This window comes from Amblyomma maculatum, chromosome 1 (genome assembly GCF_055883805.1).
Source record: "Amblyomma maculatum isolate TAMU_Amacu chromosome 1, ASM5588380v1, whole genome shotgun sequence".
Lineage (NCBI taxonomy): Eukaryota > Metazoa > Arthropoda > Arachnida > Ixodida > Ixodidae > Amblyomma > Amblyomma maculatum.
In genome coordinates, this window is record NC_139344.1 from 7,434,824 (window position 1) to 7,460,270 (window position 25,447).

Genomic DNA, 25,447 nt, shown 5'->3' on the forward strand with positions numbered 1-25,447 from the left:
AACTGTGGCTTTATTTAGGTCGTGCTGAAGGCACGAGCGTTGGAATCGCCAGGTCAACTCTCTCATTTCAATGGGAGAAGTGGGAATTTAATGCACACAATTTAATGAGGCCAAACAAGGTCGACTCAACGAGATTCCACTTATATCACCACGGCCATGAAAATGTGTAGGGAGTGTAGGGTAAAACACCCAGTAAGAGAAGTACAAACATGCAAACCGCCACAGCCAAGATTGAAGAACCAATTTTATTGTTAAAAGATGGAGATTGTAGGGGAGGTGGTGACACACTGTAATATATATCTAGGAAGAAAAAGGACAATGGGGAGGAGCAAAAATAGGCTCCATAGAGGAAAGTTCACACTGCAGTTAAATCTAGGCTGAATATATTAAAATACAAAATGATACATGTACATGGATCGCGAGTGGAACCTCGTTCAAACAACCAGACTGCAAGCATGTGTTTCATTTGCACAACTTTACGCAGAATATAGACGCACTCTTTGACACAATGAAGAATGCCAACATGCATTCCTCTTAAATTTACCGTTTAGTTTATAATGTAGGAGATGCTCTTTAGAGAATTAAGTTACTTGAATAGGAATCTAGCTGTCTTTTGTGCTGATATCTAGAGAGATTTACAAAAGCTTACATTCACTATAGGCCTGAACAGTCCATTGAAGTCTATACTCAGACATTCACTGGTGAAACATGCTCAAGTTACAACCAAGCGATGGAGCATCATTCAGCTAGTTACTTTCCAATGCCAGCTGGTACAGCAGAGGCTTGAAAAACAGCGTCAACAAACTGCACACTGGGAGGTCCACCAATGGTTTTGTATTCGCTCCACTTGTGCCAGCTGTTGGGTTTGTTATTCACACTTGACGAACTGCAATCTTGTTAGTTACGTCAAAGCTCATACTTGTCTACCTACAAAGTTGTGATCTTTGCCTACATGCCAGGTGTCCAAAGTTTGACTTGAGGCAAGCGGTCAGAAGCTGCTTAGAAAACATTACTAAAATTATATTTTCATTGAGGGATATCTTCATGCAAATCACCTAAACGTCAAGTGCGCATGTATTTGAAGGCATTAAAGCAATTACATGTACCACAACCTTCTAGTTATGAATATGCAGGGTATAATGCATATTATGCCACGTTTGCACATTAATTTGAAGGCAAGCTGCACAAAACCGTGCAGAAAACGGCCTAGATGGTGTTGCTGCCTTCATAGAATCAGCAGTGTGGTTTCAATTGAAAGCTCTTGTCCACCACCTCATCCCAGCTACAAGTCACTTCATTGTTCTAAATCGCCTAGACAGGGCATACTTAGAGACATGCACTTTTTTTCAGTGTAAACTAATTAGCAAAATTTTCTCCTACCTCACAAAGCCCCTTATTTTTTGAGCTGAGTAGATGCATTAAGACTAGCATGAGTGTTGAACAAGGCTGGTACAAAGATTGCCCCCTTAGCTCTCTGCTAACAAGGCAGAACTACAGCTGTCAGTCAGCTCTCAAAAGTCAGACGTTCAAATGGATTCTTTGCATGCGTCATAATCCAAATTTTTGTTTGAATGTCAGCATATGCGATTTACAGTTCCAAATGATATAGTATACCTTTTCAACATTAACAAGCACAGACAACAAACATGAGTATGGAAATAGATGTTATGAATCTTGATTTAGCAAATTGTGATATCCAGAACAAGTTCAAGCGGGACAAAAGGTCTTGCGTTGTGGTTGAATGGGTTTTGGATTACCAGAACACTGCAAGCAACCATCCTCCTCAATGTCTCCATAGAGTATGTGAACTACATGCATGGGTCGACATAGCTTTGTAAAACACGACTGCAGGCAGAGGAAAACAAGGCAAGTGCACGTGACACGACAAACGCTCTTTGAATTAAAGGCATGCTAGACATTTTCGGCCTTAAAGTTTGAACTTGTTACAATATTGCACTAAAAGCAAGGAACAGTGTTTAGTCTGAAAAAATCACTACAGCAGAAAAAAAAAGAAATGTTAATTTTTCATTATGCATTAGGAAACCAAAGCATACCTGCCATGAATTGGTCTTGCTTTAGTTTTTCTCTTTACAAGACAACTAAGTTGGATGTGTAAAGGCACCCAAGAAAAAAATAATTAACGTGTTGCATAGCCAATACCGCTTACAAAAACAAGTTATTTACGATATGGTCGTCTGTTTATTTAGGTGTGGCTTTTGAAAAGCTGTTTATAAGCACAAAGCTCTTGTCCCTGATGAATACAAAACATTTATTGATAAAGTTTGCATTCCAAACAATGAAAAAAGAAGAGTGCACCAAGGAATGAAAACAAATTTGTTAGGAGAGTGTATATCTTAATTTATAAATATCAGGCTCAATATAAAGAACTCTTCACGGCTGCACACGTCTCTCGCATTTAAGAGGCATGTGCACCATAACAAAAACTTGTTATAAAATTTTATGTCAACAAAACAAGCACAAACAAAATAAAAACATGCAAATACCAGTTTTTCAACACGAAAGTTAAGAATGCATGTCTTCAATAAAAGGAGAAAAGCCGATTGCACAGTGAAGGATGCAGGAAGTGCAGCGAAGCATACAACTGTGCATGTCTCAGAGCCCGACATCACATCACAAATGCAAAAACAGGGTCGGGAGAGCCCACAGAGAAAGCGTATCCAAGCGAACAGCACCAGAGACGAGGGATAGGGTGCTCTCTTTGTCCTCTCCGACAAGAGCAAAAGAAGAAGCCAAACAGGTATCACAGTGCACAATACATGCACAAAGACGCACAAGATTGAAACTTTTTTTTTCCCCCAAAGAAAGGCTGCACTGGGGCATCCCGCAGCATGCAGCAGCTGTGTAGCACGACTGCAGGTGCTGCGACTCGAGCCCCCGGCCGCCCAAAGGTGCGGCCGCTGGCTGCAGGCGTGAGGCAAGAGGTAGGTTGCTCAGTCCCCTTCTCTGTCTCAGCCCTAATATTACTGCTGATAACTGCACTCCTGTGGCAGAGGCAACAAAACTCAACATTCTGGCACTTCTCGCCAGAACTGTGCAACAGAAGGAGGCCTACAAGTTCAGTTACGTCTCTGCAACTGCGAATGTAAGACGTCCACTCCTCAAAGCCACAAGAAGGAGAAAGGAACAACAACAACAACAACAACACAAGAGAAAAAAAAATGATCAGATTCTGCCTTTCACAGCCCTAAGCACATAACTGTGTTTTGTGCTCTGGTTCAGAGACGCATTCTATGATGCTTGCAGAGAACAGGTGTTTTGCTGTGTGCAAAAGGAAAGCTGTACGGTGCAACTACCCTCGATGTATGCCTTACATTTCCTATAATGCCAGTGCAACCACGTCTAATAAGACACGCACCTAAAGCACTGCACTATGCAAGCACAGCTTTCATGTCACAGGATTAGGTGCCCGCAATGCGAGGTGTATCATGTACCCAAATTTCTTTCCGTTACTACGATTGGATAACAAAGCACGAACGGAAAGCCCGTCTCTGGAGAGAAGGTTCTTCTTCTTTCACTGCACTGAGAGTGTAACCATCAAAAAAAAAAATGTTTACATGTCAGCTAACTACAGAGTGAGTGTAGTATAGGAAAGGCAATTCATGACTGAGTACATGTCTTTAGGCATAAGGGGGCAACAAGTGCAATGGATAAAACACTCCAGCTGAAATGGTAATGTGGTACAGTGACCTTCAGTTGCCAAAAGGGTAATTGAGGTCAAGCCTTAATAAGATTGGGCAGGTCCATGACAGCTCTTGACCTCTTTGTCAGAGGTCAAACCTGCAGAGGTATAATTCACACACACAGTGCTTTGAACAAAAAAACAGAAACCAGGCGCGAGATAAAACATAATGCAACAAGTGGGCCCAAGAGGGTTTACACTAGAAGATCAGCTGCAGTGGAGAGCTGAGGCCAGCCCAGCAACTTACAAGAGGGCAACATTTTCAGCCCATGTATAGATGGCCCTAGCTAAGGTGATAGTAGTGCACAGGTTCTTCTAATGCGTGCGAAAACCTCCCACATCTTTGCTGCACTGTAGCGAGGCTGCCAGCCTTTCGCTACATTCACCAGTAGATGCACCCCACAGATGCCCAACGCAGAGCCTATCTCAACAATCCCACAGTACACTGGCTGTGTTTCAGCACCCAACACTGCTGCTGATGGAACCACAAACATCAACTGGAGGAGGTCTCTCTCGGTGCGGGCTGCCAGAACCGTGGCACGGGCGAGTATGACAACTTGCAGAGGTACCAAACAAAAAGAGGTGGGGGGGGGGGGGGGGTAAGGGCGTGAGTGGAACCATGAGAAGAAGCCAAGGTTCTAGCAGGGTCCTGGCTACTTGGGATCAGGGTGCATGCCAGCAGAGTTCCCCGAGCGATGAAAGTGGATGTTCTGCCACTTGGTGTCCTTTCGGTGCCACACACGAGTCTCCTCGGTCTGCCGTGTGCGTGGAATGCCCGCCCTGCACAGAACAGTGCGAAACCTGCTTCAAAGATGGCCAACTCTCACGTCTGTTTGCCAGCATAAAAATGCACTCTCCTGTGACCAAAAAAAAAAAAAAAGAGAAAAAGCTTGTTACTTCTACACACCATAACCAACCAAGGGTCGGAGAGTTTATTCTCAGCAAATATGCCCAGCCGGTTCAAAATTACTCTGTTAAAGGTGCTCAAACTAGTTCAAGGGGCATCAAAATTGTGCCCTATATTCTTCTAGACGATTACGCTTTGGCATGCCCATGTCACAACTGCCCAACTGTCACAGCCACAAAGCCCTTTTCAATGCATATGCACTCAAGGAAGCTTAAAGGTGTAAATGGTTAAAACCTGAAGAAAAAAAAAAAAAATCAGGATATGAAATGATTAATGGCAGCAGATTGCTAACCGTCCCATAAATGACCGAAAGAAATCAGAATCAATTCTTCAAGACAATTCTTGTGGAGGCCATCTTGAGAGGGCCAGTACCAGAAATATGAATATCTATTCCCCTTTTTCAATGCTTGCCGCGAGGTGGCTTGGTGCAGTGTGGTGCCTGAAAGGTTGCTTTGAGTCGCAGCTTTAGGCCTAAGCCACTTTTACAGCACAAAAACCTGTCATCACCCCACAATGACCGTCATCCATTCATCATGTCAAAACAATTCAGCTCACATACTATGTGTACAAGTGCATGGCAGCCAAATAATTACTCGTATTTAGTAATTACTCTGAGCATGTACACAAGAAAACGTTTTTTTTTTTTTTTTTTTACCTAATAAACCCCGTGCTTTTCACGTGTGCGAACAAATCACTAATCTTTATGTCACAGTAGTTTGAGTGGACCTCAAACACTTCTGTCGATCAAGAGGAATGCCCTGGAAGTGGTGATGCACTTTGCGAGTAAGGAATTTTTCTTTCCTTCAAGGGCAACAAGATTGGAAAAATTGATGAGAAAATACAGGTGAAATCGGATTAACAAATTTCTTGGGATCTGCCAAAGCCATTGTGATATCAAGTTCTAATGTGACAAGGAGATTAATATTGACAACGCATTCCTCATCATTGCTTCGTGCTTATCGCGAGCGTTTGGTTCTTCGAGACGAGGAAGCCGAAGTTATGACGTTGAGCCGCTGGCCTGACCTAGCTCGCTGCCACTGTGCGACTTCTGCTCGGTGACTTCTGCTAGACCTGGCTCTGTGACATCTGGTGGAGGTGCTGGGATACACAACCCATGCTCCGCGGCAAGATCAGTGCATGGCCGCGGCGGCGGCTGCCTGCTCTCTCCCGCGCAACCTCCGTAGGTCGCAACTAAATACTCGTTAATTCCAACCCTGTTAATTTGGAAATAGGGATAAGTACTATCGGCGCGGTCCCAGCCACCGCCCACGAAAGGCTATGATCTCGGACGAGCACAATCGGTTAAACGTTTTTTTTTTTTTGTTTTTTTTTTTTTTTTTTTTTTGCGATAGCCATCCATCCTTACACCTATCAGTTGTTAACGGAAGCACGCGAGTCAGCCGCGATCATGACGCCAGGTTTTAGCAACGTTTGCTTCATAAGCCGCTTGCTGCTATCGCACGTTCCGATGATTGGAGTGGCAGTAGACGGCGCCTGCCCCAGTCGCTCATAGCATGACAAAGTGAACGTACTGAAAACGAGGCTTGCACAACCGGATAAGCACTGGCACTTTGCCAAGTTCGCTTCCTCCCCCCCCCCCCCCCCCTGCTGGAGCTAAAGTAAAAAAATAAACACGCCGTTATCGCTGCACAGCATCTTGGCTCACTGCCAAGAAATGTGTTGTCGACCATGACGACGCAAAACGAAGGGACGCGCTAACGACTGACGCCTTTATTTTTTTTAGATTCGTAGGCACAAATCGGGACTGGGTGGGTTCATTATGTGAGCGAGTTCGTTACCCAACTAAATACCGTACATTTATTGTAATACAAAAGGTTCTTGTCAGTTTTTTCGAGGCCATTCGATAATTCGAACTTTTTTCCCCGGTCCCGTGAAGTTCGAATTAAAGAGCTTTTACTGTATTACCTTACACGATACGCGGAAACATCTGCTCTACCCAATGGTACAGCCATAGAAGCAGCAAAACTTTTCCTCCATCAGATTGTTCTGCGTCATGGTGCACCGGATCTCTGATCACTGACAGGGGTACTGCATTCACAGCTGAATTGCTACAGCAGATTTTGCATCACTGTCATACAGGACACAGAAAGACGGCACCATATCATCCTCAAACGAACGGCTTGACCGAACGGCTGAACAAGATAATTGCTGACATGCTCTCACTGTACGTCGACGCGGAGCACAAAACATGGGATGAAGTGCTACCGTTGTCACCTTCGCTTACAATACGGCGGTCCAGGAAGCAATGAACATGTCCCCTTTCCGCCTAGTCCACGGTCGCGAAGTGACCACAATGCTTGATGCCATGTTGCCACATCTGGATGACAATCAGCACGATGATGTTCATACCTTTCTACACCTCACCGAAGAGGCCTGTCAGATAGCCAGGCTGCGAATTCAGCAACGCCGAGATGCCCAACATTACAACCTCAGACACGTGATGCTCAGTATGCAACTGGAGACCGTGTGTGGGTCTGGTTTCCTATACGCCAACAGGGCCTCAGCGAAAAACTCCTCTGCCGATACTTTGGACCGTACAAGGTGCTACGACCAGTTGGTGACCTAAATTACAAGGTCATTCCGGATGGCAATACAGCTTTCACAGAAACTTCATAGAATTGGACCACGGTCTTATTTTCTGCTAAATCCCATGTCTGAACAGTCGCATGCACTTCTCATAACTACAAAGACACTCAGTGCCTCCTCGCTTCCTTTGCAGGAGGCTAAATGTAGCATGAAATTTTCAGCAGTATCCTTATCACCATGTGACTCTCAAAAGTAAAACATTTGTCTCATTTGCAACTTCTCTGGCACAAGGGCTATAATGACGTCTCTTCCTAATCCCTGATCCAATCCTCTCCAGCTGCAAATATGTGGCGGACGTTAGCGGAAAGATTGTTGCTTTGCCTTACAATCTCCCTGGTATTTTGGCTTGGTTTATGGTTTGGTTTGTGGGGTTTAACGTCCCAAAGCGACTCAGGCTACGAGACGCCGTAGTGGAGGACTCCGGAAATTTCGACCACCTAGGGTTCTTTAACGTGCACTGAAATCACACAGCATACAGGCGCCTTGCTTTTCGCCTCCATCGGAAAGCAGCCGCCAAATCCGCGTCCTTGGGAACAGCAGTCGAGCACCTTAACCACTGTGCCGCCCCAGCGGGGTCCCTGGTATTTTGTTTTTGTTTTTTTCCTGTGAAGGACTCTGTGTAGTCTGTAGATAGTTTCTAGTACCTTAACATTTATCTCTTTTTTATGACTCATAGTCTCATGAATTGGCAGCAGTCTTCAAGAAAGAAAAAAAAGGAAACACGAAACTAAAGTATACTTATGCAGCAAAAAACAGTAACTTGCAATCTTTGCATTTAGCCCTGGTTGCATTACAGCAATAAAAAAAAAACATACTAGTTTGAAAGAGTACTCAGAACCACTTCTTTCCCAAGGCATGACACTGAGAGGAATTACATAAATTTTATATTTATCGTCAGCTCATGGACAATACTGATCAATAATGAGTCATTTTTAACATGAAGCTCTGGCCACAACATAGCATAATTCACAGATAAGAACTGAGCTGAAGTTTATACATAAAAACATAAAAATCATGTGCAAGTAAAAGTAGCAAACAATTGAAAATTTATACAAAAGCTTTTCTTCAAAAGAATATCTACCAGAATTGATAACAAGCAAAATGAATTTGCAAAGGAGCTCCGCAGCCCCCACGGTAGTTTGAAACATGGAATGAACACACAGGACCAGTTAATGCTCTTTGCGATTCCCTCTGAAGACTGCCATGTATGGACTAATTTTCTCAGTGCAGAAGAGAGTTTCCCCGTGTCTCCCCCGTGTCTCCCCTTAAACCCGAAAAAATGAAAAGACGTGCATATCGAACCGTATGAATGCATATTTTTGTAAATAAGGCCTACTATCCCACTAAAAAAAAAAAAAAGAAAAGGAATGCGAGCCGTAAATCTGAGGAGGTTAATTTGTCAAACTTCGGGGACCAAAAGAAACATGGAAAAGCTAGAGAATATGCATTTTTTTTTTGCATTATCGCGGTTTAACAATCATAATCACAGGATTGTATCTTGCTCACAAGATTCATAAAACAATGTTTTACTGTCTGCGAAATCCACAGCTTGTGTCGTGCGAGGGTAGTTACAGAAGAGCTCAATTCGAAGCCATGACTGCGACCAGCCTGTGCCCAAAGCGAGCCCAGTACAAAAAAAAAAAAAAAAAATTACAACGGTTCAACACTGCTGAACCAAATATTGAGCGAAAACATTAGATGCGGGTGAACGAGTTTTCTTCTCTTTTTCTTCTTCCACAGTCCACCATATAAAGCTCCGCTTTAACCAAGCCGTTTAAACGTGCCTTAGTGGCCTATAGGGGTAACGTGAATGGCAGGGTCCTAGCAGGCTGATTCTGACATAACCGTCCCATGTGAAACGAGAGACCTAAGTTGGCAGCTCCTGCCAGCTCATGTGGGGTTTGACGTCACAGTTTCACGTGGGTAAGACGTGGCTACCGGCCACACTACGCTGAAGGCTCGAAACCTAGAGTAGTATTGCTTTCGCAATAAAAACGAAATGTTGATTCAAAAGCTGACACAGAAAAAAGACAAAGAAAAGAAAAACAGCAACCAAAAGTCGAAACGGCGAATGTCAAAAGCAGATAAGAAAGCAGGTCGTAAGCAAAGAAAGCCAATGAGCGAGCACGTCTTTAGCCCTTGATTTACGCTTTCTATGGGCTGATGATGACTCTGTGGCTTTAGACACGATATACTTGACTAAAAGGGGGTAGGCGATGACTCGAGTATTAGGTTATATATTTTGTGCACAGAGCACAATTTATAGTATTTCGAAGTTCCATAAATGTAATTATGGCTGTCTTGGGCTCCACTGGGGCATTATGGAATTCAATGCTGTTGCACGTTTCCCGACCTGCCGATGCCGGAAATAAATTTCACATGTACCACCTCAAGCTATATTAGCACTAACACAGAAGCCATAACTGACGTACCTCCTACACTATCTGATGGCGGGGAAGCGAGTCTGTTGATGAGAAAGCATAAGAACAACCTTGCTTTACATGAATGGCCCAGCAAAATACCGAAAACTTCCAAGAGCCCCATAGAAAACTAGAACTCCACCCATTAAAAGCATGCAGCACCTAAAACACAGAGGTTAAGCATTGTTCCGAAATCACAAGTACCACAACGTCCCTTTTCACAGTGCGATGCAGTAGCAGTGGTGCCTCGTTACAAATGGCCCCTTTGTGTTATGGAGACTTCACGTATCGCAAGAGCTGTGACTCGTGCGGTAAAACATCCTAAAACGGCAAAGGTTCAGCGTACTCAGAGTGGAGGAAGTACGTGAATGCAACAGAGAAAACTATGAGTAGGCCTTAGGACGGCATGACGCCATCTCAAAATAAAGCTAAAAGGCCAGTGATACGCACTGCAGTGTCTGAAATGTTGTGACTGGCCATATCACGGGCGCAGAAAGTTGCCCCCGAGTATGGCAAATTTTTGTGGCTTCTCGGGGCATTTTGAAGCAGTGTGGAGAAAAATTTAACAAATTTCACTCTTATGGCGCGGAAATATGCAGCTGCACCAAAATAGCGCAATTGCCGCAGCTGTTACACCCCTGCTATTTGGCATCCTCGGTTTCTCTTTGTTGTAAGCAACTCACAGATGAGAAATCTGACTCAAAGGTCATGAATTAATCATTAAATTATTTCTGCTTCTTAAAATTTGAGCAGCATTAAACATCAGGCGTTTAAAGCGCAAAAGTGAATTTAGTGCATCCAGTTAAATTCAGCAAAACATGTCTGGCAGATCATATTTTTAAATTGAATCATGGTCTGGGATCGGGTTTACAAGAGACTTAAGCTATGAAGGACACAGTACAAATGCATTACACTATTCAAATTAGCCTACCAGTTTGAACGCTCAAGTGCATTCAGATGACGTGCATTTAGACTATATGCAACAAACCAATGAACCCTCACAGGTTTAGGGAACATCAGATATTGCAACACACATGTGACACTGAGCAATGAATATCAGAAACCAGCTGCTGCAAGCCTGTATATATGGCCTGTACATTATTACATTATTATGCGGTTAGAGTAACCAAAAGGCACACCTGTCAATGTACTGCATCAGCCGAATGTAAGCAATGCAGGCAGCATCATCCCCTAGTAGATGCACTGTAGGGTTTATTATCGTTGTGTTCTGTGACTTGTAGCTCTTTCCTGCGCCTGGAAAAACGACAGCACATTTGTACACTGAATGCAGGCCACGCCAACTTGACACCATAGAAGCTACTTCCCCACCACCACCATTTTCCTAGCACATCAATTATTATAGAAGTTATGACCCTATGTACGCATGAAGTGATTTATTTAGCTTCCATTCAAAGTGCCATGCTTTGCGCGAACTGTTTGCAAGTCTGGGAACATGTATTATTAATACAAGTAACTTTAACTGCAGTCATTACAGGTTGCGACCACACGCACTACTTGTAAGACTATAAGTAATATTAAAAAACACAGAAATGGTCTAAGAAAAAAAAAAATACGAGACATCAGTACAGGCTGAAAAGAGGAAAAAAAAAAAAGAAACTGAAAGTACACACACAAGGACAAGTATGCCTTTACAGACTCAACTCTCACCCATATTGTTGAATTCCAGGAATTGGTGGAGCATTAAGCAAAGCACAGGAGACAGAGTCAATCAGCAGGATCAATTTATACCCAGAGCCAAGTTACAGAGACGATCCGTAAAATATTTCTCACAGCCTCCATCCAGACCACTGCTTAAACATTTTGCATAACTGGACCGTTAGAGTTGACAAAACATTTCTCATTAAAAATAATCGAGGGCAAAATCAGTGCATGCCCTCCGTATTAGTAAAAACAAGCCATTCCTGCATTAGTTACGCTACGGCTGCACAAACAGTTATGCAATACTATGCCTATTGCCTGCAACAAAAGAGTGAAGCTAAGCATTTAGTCCACTACACAGCCATGCAAAGCAAGTTTTGTTGTAAAGGACACCCTGGGTTAGTAACACCTGCAGTATTCTGTTTGTTTTAGTATTTGTGCAGAATATGTATTCTTGTTCAAGCATTCTCGGGCGTCCACCTGGTGACGAATATATGGGTACACCACCAGTCATTTGCCTCTTACAGCAGCTGCCTTTATTTCTGAACAAGGCACATTGCGCCTCACTACTTACAATCTTCTAAACGTAAGAGTTTTTAAGTCGCAAACCTTATCTTTATAATCTGCAAGTTACCGACAGAGTCACCAAAAGATTTGTAAGTATAGCAATATAATGTGGCATGCAGTTAAACTGTTAGGGACACAAACAGCATAAATGAGTTGATTTATCGCAATGCGATCATAATTAACTGTAAATCCTACCGCTCAGAAAGTACATGGTGTTACTTATCATCCACACCTTTCCAGTAAATTGCCTTCCTAGGAAGCGGTAAACCTCAGTGGAATGGACTATGCGATTTTCTTAAGGCCATCCTTTTAAACTGAAACAAGATCCTATAATCTAACTGCCATCATCATCATCATCCTCAGCCCGACTGTACCCACTGCAGGGCGAAGGCCTCTCCCATATTCCTCCAATTAACCCGGTCCTGTGCGAGCTGCATCCACTTTACCCCTGCGAACTTCTTAACCTCATCCACCCATCTAACTCTCTGCTGCCCCCTGCTACGTTTTCCTTCCCTTGGAATCCAGCTCTAAGCAACCAACAGTTGTCAATATTAGAGAACAAATAAATGTGTAGAAGATCCCCATGTTTTGCTAAATTTATGGGCACAAAATACTTTCACTAACAAATCTCAGATATATATATGGCAATGGACACCACTGCTGGGCTTAATATACAGCGGATGTGGATTTTTTTTTTTCTTATCCGCTTAGACACATATGACTAGACACATATGGCTAGACACATATGGCTAGGCTTGCTGACAGCGCAGAGATGTAGGTTACATGGCCAATAAGACAGAGAAGTGCACGCAATGAATAACTGAAAAATGCTTTGGCTACCTATGCGATGCGAAAAATCTCGCTCAATCCGCCTTTTGCGCGAGGATGTGGCGCCATCATGCGGGAGCGGGCGGGAAACACATTGAGCGGCAGTGTAGCAGACAACGCGAAAGCGCACCATACGATATGGCCATGCCAACGCTGGTAGAAAGCGAAAGCTTCCCCCCTTTTTTGGCCTCGGAGCGGAAAGTAGTGACAGTGATTGCAGCATATCATGTTCACGCAGTATGGGGGAAGGTAGAGCGTTTTCACAATCCACTCATAACGCACGTACGCATATACTATCTTCGTATTGTGTAGCGCAGGCCGTGTTCGACGTAACAGAATGAGACGCTCTCAGCGTGCAGGTTTTCGGCAGACAGGAGAGCGTGGGGGCAGAGAGAGAGAGAGAGAGGGATCTCAAAGGGCAAAGCAGCCAGGGGTTTGTTGATGCTGCAGAGCTAGGTAGAATCGTCTCCTGTGACTTTGAGCGGCGCATATGCGCGGGATGTCTTGAGTTACCGAGCACAATGCGGTTACCGCGGCGCCGGCATGGTGCAATGGGCGTCGCTTCCTCCTCGCGTCATCTACAACCGTGCAGCTATAGGATTTCATCCACGAAGATCGGCAGAGAGTCACATATACACACCCCGTGAAAAGGGCATTGTCCCGGCCGGAATGCACACCTGCAGGAAACGCACTGCATTTTTCTGGCAATGGATGATTCAGAGCTGTAGCCGGTTTCTGGCCTCAGGAGTCAGAACGGATGTGGTCACAGTGGTGAAAAGGTTCTCGGTGCGCAGAGAATGGTCATTCTGTTGTGAAAAGATCTCCAACGTTCATTTCTGCCTCCGCCGCGATTTCTGCGGAATCAACTTGGCGACACATGTGAATCTCCTACATATCGGATGCACATCTCGGTCAGGAACCAACCCTGTTCTACGTCCAGAGCGATCCACTCTGCAAGTGAACGAGCATGAACCCTCCAGGAGACTCATTTATTGTGCCGGGCGGTTTCCTTGCCGTTGCAAACGGTTGGACGAAGACGACGATTATCAAGTTCCCTAACGAAGTGCATCTGATTGCGTACATTAAAGGAACAAAGTCCGGATGCTTTGGCGTGCACGAAGGCGAGCCTTTAATTAAAAAAAAAATACTGTGCGTCGTGCAAGTGTCAAGTGCGTCATATGCTCCGAGCGGCAAAAACACAGATACTACAGGTATGTATGCATCTAAGCGAAATAGGCATGATGAAAAGTACCTACTGAAGTTTTCACCCAGGCTGTAGCGCACCAGTGATAGCTGCAATGAGGATTTCTTCGGTGCGTGATTGCTTCAGTTGCACCGGGGCCTGAAGGCGATGTATTTTGTCCCTTCTTATCTTTATGTGCGAAAGGGCTAGGTAGCTTAGATATCACAGGCGGCTGTGTGCGCTAGGCCGTAATATTTAGCATGTTTTATCGTGACTGCCACCTCACTAACAAGAAAAAAAATACGGCGTTTTAATGCACTGCCGTTCGCGAGCCTCATGACCAGCTCAGCCACTCGGCTCGCTAACGGCGGTGCATCACAACAAACACTCTTTTTTTTCTTCTTTTTGGTCAGGCGGCAGTCGCGATAAAACATGCTAAATATTACGGTCTAGCGCACACAGCCACCTGTGATATCTGCGCTACCCGGCCCCTTCGCACATAAATAAAACAAATGACAAAATACATCGCCATCAGATGCCCCGAACAAATGCTCATTGCGGCTATCACTGGTGGGTTACAGGCTTGGTGCAAACTCCGGTAGATACTTTTCATCATGCACATTTCTTTTAGATGCATACATACCTGTAACGAAGTGTTTTTCGCACAGTCGAGAGCACGCAGTCGGCTGTCAAGGTCGCCCATTCACGTCTTGACGCTTAGTTGCCCTAATCCAAGCTTCACGCCGTTGCAGGTCGCGGCTCGCCGAAGAAAACCTAACAAAAAGCGTCTTGCATCCCGGCATGCCTCGAGAGTGGCAGCCTTAAGCGGCACAGGTGGTTGGCATCGTTTTACCGAGGCTGTGAACGTGACCGCACCTCCAGCCCCCGTGCATTGACTATGAGTGCGGCGACGAGAAGCGCCGTCGACGCCGCTCAGTGTGTTTTCATCAGTCGCCGCTGGAGCTTCGCGCATGCGCAGAAAACTCGCGCAAAAGGCGGATTCTAGAAATCACCCAATAATGTTACAGTTGGGTTAGTTATCCTGTTATAGCAGAATTGAAGTGCCAATTCCAGAGGCCTTAATAAATGGTACATGGCAGCAACAGCCAAGCCTTATTATTTAGTGGCTTGCAAGAACAACTGGTACACACACTACCACCAATACTAGCAGCACAAAAAACTCGCACAGCTTGGAAAGAAGGACCAGTATTTGAGAGCTGCACATGTTAAAAGAGCCTATTTCTACAATGAAGTACTGAACAAACACTGCTCCAACAGTTCCAGCTGGCTGGTTTTGGCAATGTGTCATGCAACATCCCAGCAGGACAAAGTCCGCCAGATGGATCACCCAACAAGTTACCCTATTGATTCCACTTTCAAATTCTTGGGAACACAATAAAGCAGGCCAAATGATCATGCTTCTAGCCAATTACCGAGCATTACTTCTCCAGATATATTTTCTTAGCCTACATAGGGCAACAATGAATGTACGGTGAGCACCACCTTTCCTTCTCTTGCCACGGCACTGCATCCTAAGCATCAGAGTGCACTGACATCTGTGACCAATTAACAAAGGCAGGGATGGACTACAAGAAGCATAAAGTAAAAAAAAAAAAAATGATGGGGGACACTTAAGCTTTGCCTTTAAGGGTAGAACGTGATAGCGTTCTAGCACCTAGCACTAAAAGCCCCGCTTTAACTAGGTCGTATGAATGTGTGACCTAGGGGTAGTGTGCCTGAACCGGCATCCAAGTGCACTGGAAGGTTGATTCCTAGTCCAGCTTCCCACTTCGTAGCCAGCTCCTCACATCCTTTCGATACCAGGTGGCCTCGTTCAGTCACACAAACCATCGAAGAACCAGTGCTCGGCCATGTCAGCTGCTGGCTGCCACTAGCTGCCATAACCATGCCCATGATTTTTCGCTCACAATGCCAAAGCCAGATTTTCTGGGGAACAGGACATTTAACAACACCGCTGCGTTGAAATTCTCGTCAGTAATATAAGCTTGCCTCCATAGGCAGTTCAGGACTGGTCTATATACACCATACAAATGGGATCTTACAGACAGAAGTTAAAGTTAGTGTTGATACTATAGGTGCAAAAAATGTGTTTGAGCATTTTAAAGGCTTTGTAAAGGCATTTAAAATACCTATGCAATATACAATCTAGCAGCTTTACAATGAGAAGGCACCTACAAAGGCATAGGGTAGGCCCTACACTTTCCTTGCATTTTAACGGGAGGTTGTAACCAATATTCTGGACAGCTATAAACCTACCTCATCTATGCTTTAATGTAATAGTGCTAAAGGCCCCATTCTCCAGAAAATCTGGCATAGTCAGCTTCAGCACTGAGCACAGTGGGCAAAAATACCACGAGCACGCCTCTCGCAGGTGGCTGTTGGCAAGTGATGTGGTTAGCACCGGCTGGTCGACAGGGTCATTGCATGACATCATGAGACCACATGACATGGCCGAGTTAGCAGCAGTTGCCAACTTGGGTAGCTATATTGAGCACTGGGGTTGAGATGGATATTGCACGATAGCGCATACAGCTCGTTTTGTCAAAAAGTTGTCACTGTTGCCATAACCCAGAACTGAAAAACACGCAAGAAAAAATACGAAATTCAATAGAACAAATTTCTTGCCTTCGGGGTTTCAAACCAGGCCCTCATACACATAGGCCACAAAGGGTCATTACCAAGTGTGTTAGAAGGGGAATGTGCAATGACGTTACAGTAACATTAATTTTTATCAATTTAAGTAATTCAAGAAATTATTTTTCTATCATGAAATGAAAAGTCAGTGTTGAAGGTGCTATTATGCCTACTCTTAAGGCAAAGCTGTAAACAAAGCTGTAACAACGTCCATTTCGGCTTACACTATGTCATTATTGTTCACTTTTATATATTTCAAGGGCCTTAGTTCCAATAAATATGTTTTCAATATAGCACTAAAACAACCACAAAACCACAAAAAGAATCTAACAAAAGATGTCCAATAATACTTGATATTTTTTTTCTGCACCCAAACTGAAATTCTTGGGCTGGTTAATAGAAGTTCGATATGTATTGCTTCATTGTTCTCCTTTATTCCCTTATGCGTCCTTTCGATTTTTTTTTTTCTTCTCTTTTTTGAGTAGTGCCACTACAAACAAGGTGCCTCAATTCTACATGAGCTTCACAGAACACATTCCAGGTAATGAGTGAATAAACACAGTACAAATAAAGTAAAATGTGAAATACAAGCTGCTAGCTTATAAACAAAGATAGGGAATAGAAAAGGTCTGTTCACGGAGCAGTATCAGCACCTGTGCTTGAACAGTGAAAAAAAAAAAAAAAAAACAATTAGCATTCTTTCCTTTACTTCAATAGTTATATTTACACTTACAGGGTATGGTATGAAATAATTACTAAGAAAGAAAAGGCTTTTTTTTTTTATTCATACATTCGCTGAACAAGGTTTATAATGATGTGCTTCGGTTTGGACATAATGTATAATTCTGTGTTGGAAAGTAGTATCTGCAACTAACATTATCAAACCACATTTTTTTTCACTAACACATTTACAAGGGAAGAGTGCACTAAAACATAACTTCTAGCTATAATAAATATGATAAAAGTAGTGCATAGCCATCTACTTTTCTTCTTAAAGACCATCCCATCCCTCTCCCCTCCCAATCTTTCAAATCCACCGCCTTACTTTTTGAGAAAAAAAAAATCACATCAAATCCAACATTAGAAGTAGCGAACGAAAGCATTACTTGAAAATAAAGCAGTATAAAAACTACTCCCTGCAGTAGTTTTTTCTAATATAGTCAAACCATGACACTTTAGCAAACGTGCAATATCCTATGCAAGTTGAAGAAAGCTTCAAAAAAGCCCTTCATTCTATGTGAAGCTGAAACTAATGCAATGTCAATGATAGTTATTTAGTTAATGCTCAACCAATTAGCTGATCCATTAGTTAATCCAAGAACTAATTATTTAATGGGGTGCAGACAACATTTCAGACAAAAAGGATATAACATGTAGGAACTTCACCCAGCATGTCAGAGTAGAATATTTTGTATAATTTTTAACACTGGCTGCTGAGTAGCTTTGAAATTTTCAAATTCTCGTGAAACTCAGCATGAAGGAACATGTAGTCCAAGCAGAACAAAAATCTTGGCATGTATCTGCTTGTCAAAACATGATGTGGAATCTGAGGTTGCTTGTCAGCGTGAAGTCGAGGTAGGAGCCAACAACAGCCAAGAAGTTTCTAAGCTCATACAGCCCCCAACATTGCAGTGAGCTGTATATCATGCATGAGCCTCACACTGGGACTCATCAAAGTCAAACTCTTCTATAATTTATTGGTTATGTTGTGCTCAGTTTTTCTGACCTTTTTTAATTACTATGCCAGAAACGACCATTTGTTGTAAATAAACTGACACACAAAGAGTATGTCTATAGCCCTTTAACACAAAGTCAAAACATGCAGTACGTATTCCAAATGAAAACTCAGAATATTTTAGTCATTTCAGAATAAGAATACTTCAGTCACCTCAGTCAAGGTTTCGGCCCTAATAAAATCATCATCATCAGCCTGACTATACCAACTGCAGGACGAAGGCCTCTCCCATATTTCTCCAATTAACCCGGTTCTGTGCTAGCTCCATCCACTTGACCCCTGCAAACTTCTTAACCTCATCCGCCCACCTAACTTTCTGCCACCCCCTGCTACACTTTCCTTCTCTTGGAATCCAGTTTGTTACCCTAAGCGACCATCGGTTATCCTCTCTTCGCAATACATGTCCTGCCCATGCCCATTTTTTCTTTTTAATTTCCATTAGAATGTCGGTAACTTGAGTTATTTCTCTGACCCACTCTGTACGCTTCCTCTCTCTTAATGTTACCCCTACCATTTTTCTTTCCATAGCCCTCTGGGTTGTCCTCAAATATACATAGCGTCAAGTTCTGAAAATATATTACTCTGCCAGTTCTGCCCACAAGCATGTACTTATAGCATGTACCACATTTTTTTTTTTTTTTTTTAGTCATATCCAGAGGCACACTGCCAAACATGGGATGCTCTATCAAGACACTTAAACAAGGGATTATCACACTGCGCTTAAAATTATTTCTCTATGTTTGCAAATAAAGTCACTTACAGGAGTACAGACACCAAAATTAGGTGGCATTTTTCTTCATTTTAGTGATCTGCTAGACATTCCTGTATATGGCCGCTATATAACTTATAATTGCATTTTCTTTCCTCACCAGTTTCGGTTTCGTTTTCAGCAGCCGAGCGATGGCTGTGACAAGTCTAGGTCATGTGGCTAAAAAAAAAAAAATCAGCAATATAATTGCTGCCTCTTCACTTGTGATTCCTGTTCTTGAGGCAGGCTGGTCATAGCGTTGCAGTGAATTCAAATGACAGAGGAATGATTATATTGTTGCTTTTTTTCATCTCACACTTGACCTAGACGACTTTGACGTCGCAGCTCTCGCTGGGCGGTTGAAACCAAAACAGGCGAAAAAAGAAATTCAATTATAAATGTTTCAGCGGCCGTAAGTGTATGTTACGTGGTAATCCATGAGCAGTAATGTCTAACGCATCATTACAAGGGATAAAACAAGAGCGCAAAATTTAGGCGTCTATGCTCCTTTAAATATTGACCAAACAAGTGAGGGTTAGTTGTGCTGCTACCTACAAAAAATGACTTCTGACTCCTTTATGCTCAGTCAGCTTGCTAGTGTAGCTTGATAGTTTAACATAAGACAAAGGTATTAAAAAGCAAGTTGCAAGTTGTAGGGGCTGACAGGTCCTTCCTGTACAAAAAAAAAAAAAAAAACCTGCATACAGAATCCTGTATAAGATTTATACTAGATGTTTCAGTAGGATATAGACTTCTGTTCAATTGTAGTTTTATTTTCTTCTCAAATACCATGTGAATTCTGAAATAAAAAGAGGAACCATGCTTGCTATTTTTTTTAATTTCCCAGGTTTATTTTTTTTTTTTTTTCACACTTTAGATAATCAATATTCGAAGGCATTTTTTTTCCCATATTTATATTCGATTCATACTCGAAAATTTCAATATGCACACTCCTAATGAAAACATATTAAAGTTTCATGGCATTATGTCAAACAAATTACGTAACCTTCACAACAGGACCTCCACATTCAGCCTGTCTTTTGCACTTGTAGTAACAAAGTGCAACATACCCACAATCTTGTGGCCGGAGTGCGCATTTTGAACATCCCACAAATGGCAGTGTGCTCGAATTAAAAAACGTTTGAACTAAAACTAAGTTTACCAAGATTGTGCAAATTGCTATATATTTTCATGCTACGGTTGCAAACTGATACCCTTCATCTAATATATTGTAAGCCCTCCACGGATCTTCTTTCATTTGTACATACCATGATCTTCTTCTTCCTCTTGTACATACCATCATCATCGTCCCGCGGCGCTGGCTCCGGCACGCGCTTGGGTTCTGTCCATCGGAATAAAACGCCAGACACCGGCATCCGTTGCCTTGCCGTCTCGACCTTGCCGTCTCGACGTGGCCTTCTTCCACAAGACCGGCGTCATTAGAAGGTACGGAAGAATGATCGCACCCATGTCGACAGACAGGCTTGAGGGCTTGGAGCTCCTCCCGGATGATGGCTCGAATCAGTGCTCGCAGATCCAGGTCAGCAGAGGTCAGGCCAGCAGCAATGCCGGGCTGCAATCGGGAGGACTGCAGCTGGTCGATGCGTTGGCAGGTGGCAATAATGGCGTCAACAGTAGAAGGATTCTGGGCAATCAGGGTATTATAAGCCACAGAATTAATTCCTTTCAAGATGTGGTGTACGCGTTCAGGTTCCGGCATGGTGGGACTAATACGCCGGCAAAGTGCAAGTATGGCCTCTATGTAAGACGCGTACGACTCATCGGGACCTTGGAGGCGAGAGGCGAGCTTGTTCTTCGCGACCTCAGTCCGAACTGCTGGGTCCGCGAAATACTGGCGGAACTGCTGCTTGAATGTGGTCCAGTTAGTGGTGTGGGGTTCGCGGTTAATAAACCAGGTTCTGGTGACCTCAATGAGGTAGAAAGAAACATTCAGAAATTTTAGAGCATCGTCCCATCGGTTGTAGTTACTGCATCTTTCATAGGTGTCCAGCCAATCATCGACGTCTTCATCGCGACGACCAGCGAACAGCGGCGGGTCGCGTTGTCGTGTGGGCACAGTCGGAGGGGGTGGTGCAGCCGAGGTAGAGGGTCCTGCCGATTCGTAGGTACTCTCGGTAGACATAACGATGGTGGCAGGTGGTAAACAGCGACCGGAACGCAGCTCCAGCGAGAGGCAGGGCACAAAACGGCAAGGGGATCAAGTCTTACCTCCACCACTTGTGGAAGAAGGCCACGTCGAGACGGCAAGGTCGAGACGGCAAGGCAACGGATGCCGTGTCTGGCGTTTTATTCCGATGGACAGAACCCAAGCGCGTGCTGGAGCCAGCGCCGCGGGACAATGATGATGGTATGTACAAGAGGAAGAAGAAGATCATGGTATGTACAAATGAAAGAAGATCCGTGGAGGGCTCACACAATCTTCAGATAATTAAAAATCCCTGGCAACCATAACTATAGCAAAATAAAAAGTCAGTTTATCTGTATAACTGTCAAAGAGAGCAATAAGGCTCTGCATTATAAAAAGCAGCCTTTTATCACAAAAGTGTCGGCTCTCATTATCGCCAATACCCCCCACACAGGGACTTCCGTATTTGGAGGCAGGACTAAAGTATGCGTGTGTACAAACTAGTACTGGCTTAAAGTAGTGTACACATCATTAACAGGGAAGCGTATTATGATCTACATTATTTCTGGTGTCACTTGACACCAGTGCTCAGCATATCATTATGAAGAAGTGCACTGGTGGGCGACACCAGCTTTTCACTTAGTACAGAGAATCAAGGTGATAAAAGTTGAATTACTTCTCAATGGATGTAGACTCTAATATGCTATATTGTGAGTGACGTTCACTTTTTAATAAATCAAGAGTTTGCACACAGGAACTTTCCTGAGCTTCTGCCCCAAAATAAAGACCCTGTACATCATATAGCTCTGTCTTCCAGACTGACAACTTTTCAAAAAATGTGCAAATATACTGCATCTTTCTTAGCTAGAACTGACTACAGTGAAAAAGGCAAACAAACAATAAATTAGCAGCACAAAAATAAAATTCGTTCCGAAGATGCTGCCCGACTACTACATAAGATTGAGGTCCCATACAAAAAGACACCACACATTTTTTAACTTTACATCCTAACCCTTTATAATGATAGTGCAACATATTTATCCAACTAGCTTCAAGTGCCGGCAAATGGACCATGATGCATCTATGTATACCACTTTTTGCATGCTGAATACCGCCGAAGTACCGAACAATCCACTCAGAATATTTTCATCTTTCGCCAATAGACCTACTTCATAGTCTGTTTTTACATGTGTGACTGTGTACTTCAATGAAGACCATATTGGCGGTAAAAAATTTAATAAAAAAAAAAACTGTTCAACTTTCTAGCTTTTTCCATCAATCAACTGCCTCGTAATACTTCTTGAAGCAATGTTCAAATGTAATGAAAAAATTTTCTATACATCGAAAAGACTGTGGCGCAGACACATAAGTTTAATGCCATTTCCTGCAAAACTAGCCATCAAGGCAGCTTGAAAGTGATGTCAACCAAATTTAAAACGCTCCTGAGCGAAATTTTACCATCTATATATGTCCACGAGACATGGAGGCAGCTTATAAAAGGGTAATGGCTTTGCTTCCGAAATAAGCCATTTATGCAAAGACAGTAGGCTAGAAAGCTAGATAGAGTTGCGTGCCGAAACTTGCAGAACGCACGAGCATTAGCAGGAATCGTCGCTGCCTGCCTGCACGTCAACTGCTGCTAACAGTGGCACTTGGACATACGCGTGGTTTTTCTCCTGCCTGCACATGAGCTTTCTTCCATCCGCTACTCACAGCTCTAAAGAGATACTAAGGAGAAATATCTATGGAAACAAGAAGCTACGATAGTCTAGTACACTCTACTTTCAGGTACACTAATGACATTTTTTTTTTTGCATGAAAAGTCAACTGCACTTCATAAAAAGGTGTCAAAGAAAGCCACTGATTTCCTCCCACACTTACACTCTCTCACAAAAAATCAGTGGTGTTATGTCGTTTCTACAATGTGCCTTCTGTCAGCATGTCACTTAAAAAGAATGAAAACAAAGCTGGTTGCCCCATAACACAGGGCTCTTAGTTAAAAGTAATTATTAACAAGGAATTCGTTATACTCAATTACTATACGAGGCAGTATCAAAACGCAAGTTTTGTAGCGCGCCAACAGAGGGCAGCACAAAGCTGCAAGGATAGTTGTAAGAAGCACAGGCTTTCATTAGTCAGTGTGTCAAAAGACATCATCCGATGTACATCGGGAGCTGTCCAGCTGTTGCTAATTTCACCACGTGCATTGCCAAGTCTGGAATTTCATCATAAACAGCATGTCAGAATAAAGACAATGCACCCTGTCATGGAGCTCCCTTCACATACAAGTTCAGTTGCTGAAACAACATCTCATCTTTACATTCAACTCTTGCTGACTTTACCCTCCTCCTGAAGATAAGATGCTGCTAAAAGGCAGTCACTTTAACATCACTGTGGAGCAGAGATGCTGGGAGCATGTACTGCTTTTGCAAGGAGGTTATTTTGAAGATAACAGTGTACAAACATATATGAGTAAAATGCTTCGTCATAAACGGAGGTAGTCTCGAAACTATTTGATGCCACGTTGTACAAAGCCCACTTTACCATCCTTCATATGGTATGATGTCTTATGCAAATATTACAGCCTATAGCCTCAAGTCAGAAAGAACACAAATGACCCCGAAAGCTTATGCTGGCTCGTGCTTAAGTTGCTGCAGTCACAAAAAAAACAAGTCACTGCGGTAACACCAGCGGTCAGGGAAAGGCTGCATGTAGGCCCAAGTACTGCTAGTATTAGCAGCAGATGTCATGCCGGTAGGTGGTGCAAGCACACTTTTTTGCACGTACCTGCATTACCCGTAGACCTTACAAGGTTGAATGAGCAGGTAACCTGTACATATAATAATCTTCCTTCCTAAAATCTGCTATTTAAACAGCTACACTGTCAACAAATTTGTCACAAGGAACAACCCTGACTTTTTTTTTTTTCCATTTTCACAACTTCATAATAGCCAGCACAGAAGGAGGTCTTAGCAGCCTTTCAAGTGCTCAATCACTGAAGACATTAAAAAGCGAAAATGAAAGTGAAACCTATGAACAGCCGTGCTACAGACAGGTAACCCAGTTTTCCATTCAAATCATTTGCATCAAATAATGGGTTTGTGCAAAGACTGCTCTGGTATAAATACATAATGTCAGTGCTGAAACCAGTCACCCGTGCAGTATGTGTACAGAGTCATCCACTTCTAGCTGTAACACAGTCACTGTTTTCAAAGGAACACTGCGTTAAACCCAGGCGCATATCGATGTAAAACGATGCAAGCACAGAGGGACCCAGAAGTGTTGCTTCACATAGACTGCCAGTTAGCTTTACTGTGTAGACAGTTCGGACGTAATGCGCTTTGAAAGCAGTGACCATGTCATAGCTAGAAGTGGACGAGGCTGTACTCTGTGCAGATTGTCAAAGGAGCAGGTGGTCACAGTTTGGTGCTGTGTGTGCTGTAACATGTTTTACAACGGGTGTGGTACAGTGAACCAAATGCTAAACACTGCCACTAGCTATTATAGCATCACTAAGAAAAATGGCAAAGGTTTGTACGAGCAACACTTCCATAGTGTGCTCTCAACTCAAGTGCCACATTTCTATACACTGTGAAGACACACACATAATACAGCATCACACAAACATATAAATGGACAAGCCATTTCCTACTGGCTGCAGTAGTTTATAGCAGGTTAGGCACAGCCGAGGTCAATGAAGCAAATCACGCTTGTATTACACAATGTAACTCGAGGTAAGCATGCAGTGCCACATTATTAGGGTGTCTCCAACTACAAAATTCTCTACTTAATTTTTAAGAGTGCCGCTTGCAAAAGCGAGATCAACAGAACCATGCAGTACCATTGTCGAAATAAAACTTGTGGAACTCCATCCCTTCCACTAAGTTACCTAGAGCTTCTGGCTCAAATGCAGTCAAGTGGGGGTCGCACAGCTTTCTGAAAAAAAAAAAAAAAAAAGAAAAAAAAAAGACAAATAACATACAAAACAGCGTGTTCATGGTGTGAAGCACTGTGAAGTCTGTGATAGCAAAACTGACCTGTTCACATGGCAAGTAGGCACAAGCAAGACTTCTAACCATCAAACAGCTTGTTGCAGAGTGAAAAGGCACAATAAAAACTGACCACTAGCCAGCTATTTGACGGTACGTAGCAAAACTTTAGTGGTTCTTTTTCTTAAATTTGTCACGAATGCAAGTATATTGTGCAGCTTGCAACGTTGCATGTCCTTAAAGCTCACAACATTCTGATCGTAAAATACGAAGAAAAGAAAAAAAAACCAAAAGGATCCCAAC

The 25,447-nt window shown here is 43.1% G+C and overlaps 1 protein-coding gene across 21 annotated transcripts in view; it reads right to left on the bottom strand.

The window, feature by feature from the left end:
- Positions 1 to 226: 226 nt before the first annotated feature.
- CaMKII (Calcium/calmodulin-dependent protein kinase II) overlaps positions 227 to 25,447 on the bottom strand; it is a 196,973-nt gene continuing 171,752 nt past the window's right edge. For 18 of the 21 annotated variants that reach the window (XM_084587671.1, XM_084587667.1, XM_084587664.1 and 15 more), the window contains 3 exons: positions 24,997 to 25,091; positions 10,774 to 10,888; positions 227 to 4,480 (listed from right to left, as the gene is read on the bottom strand). In XM_084587671.1, coding sequence (XP_084443797.1) covers positions 4,354 to 4,480; positions 10,774 to 10,888; positions 24,997 to 25,091 — 337 coding nt within the window. In that variant the 3' untranslated portion in view covers positions 227 to 4,353. The remainder of the gene's footprint in view (positions 4,481 to 10,773; positions 10,889 to 24,996; positions 25,092 to 25,447) is intronic. The other 3 variants (XM_084587670.1, XM_084587665.1, XM_084587683.1) reach the window with 1 other exon arrangement.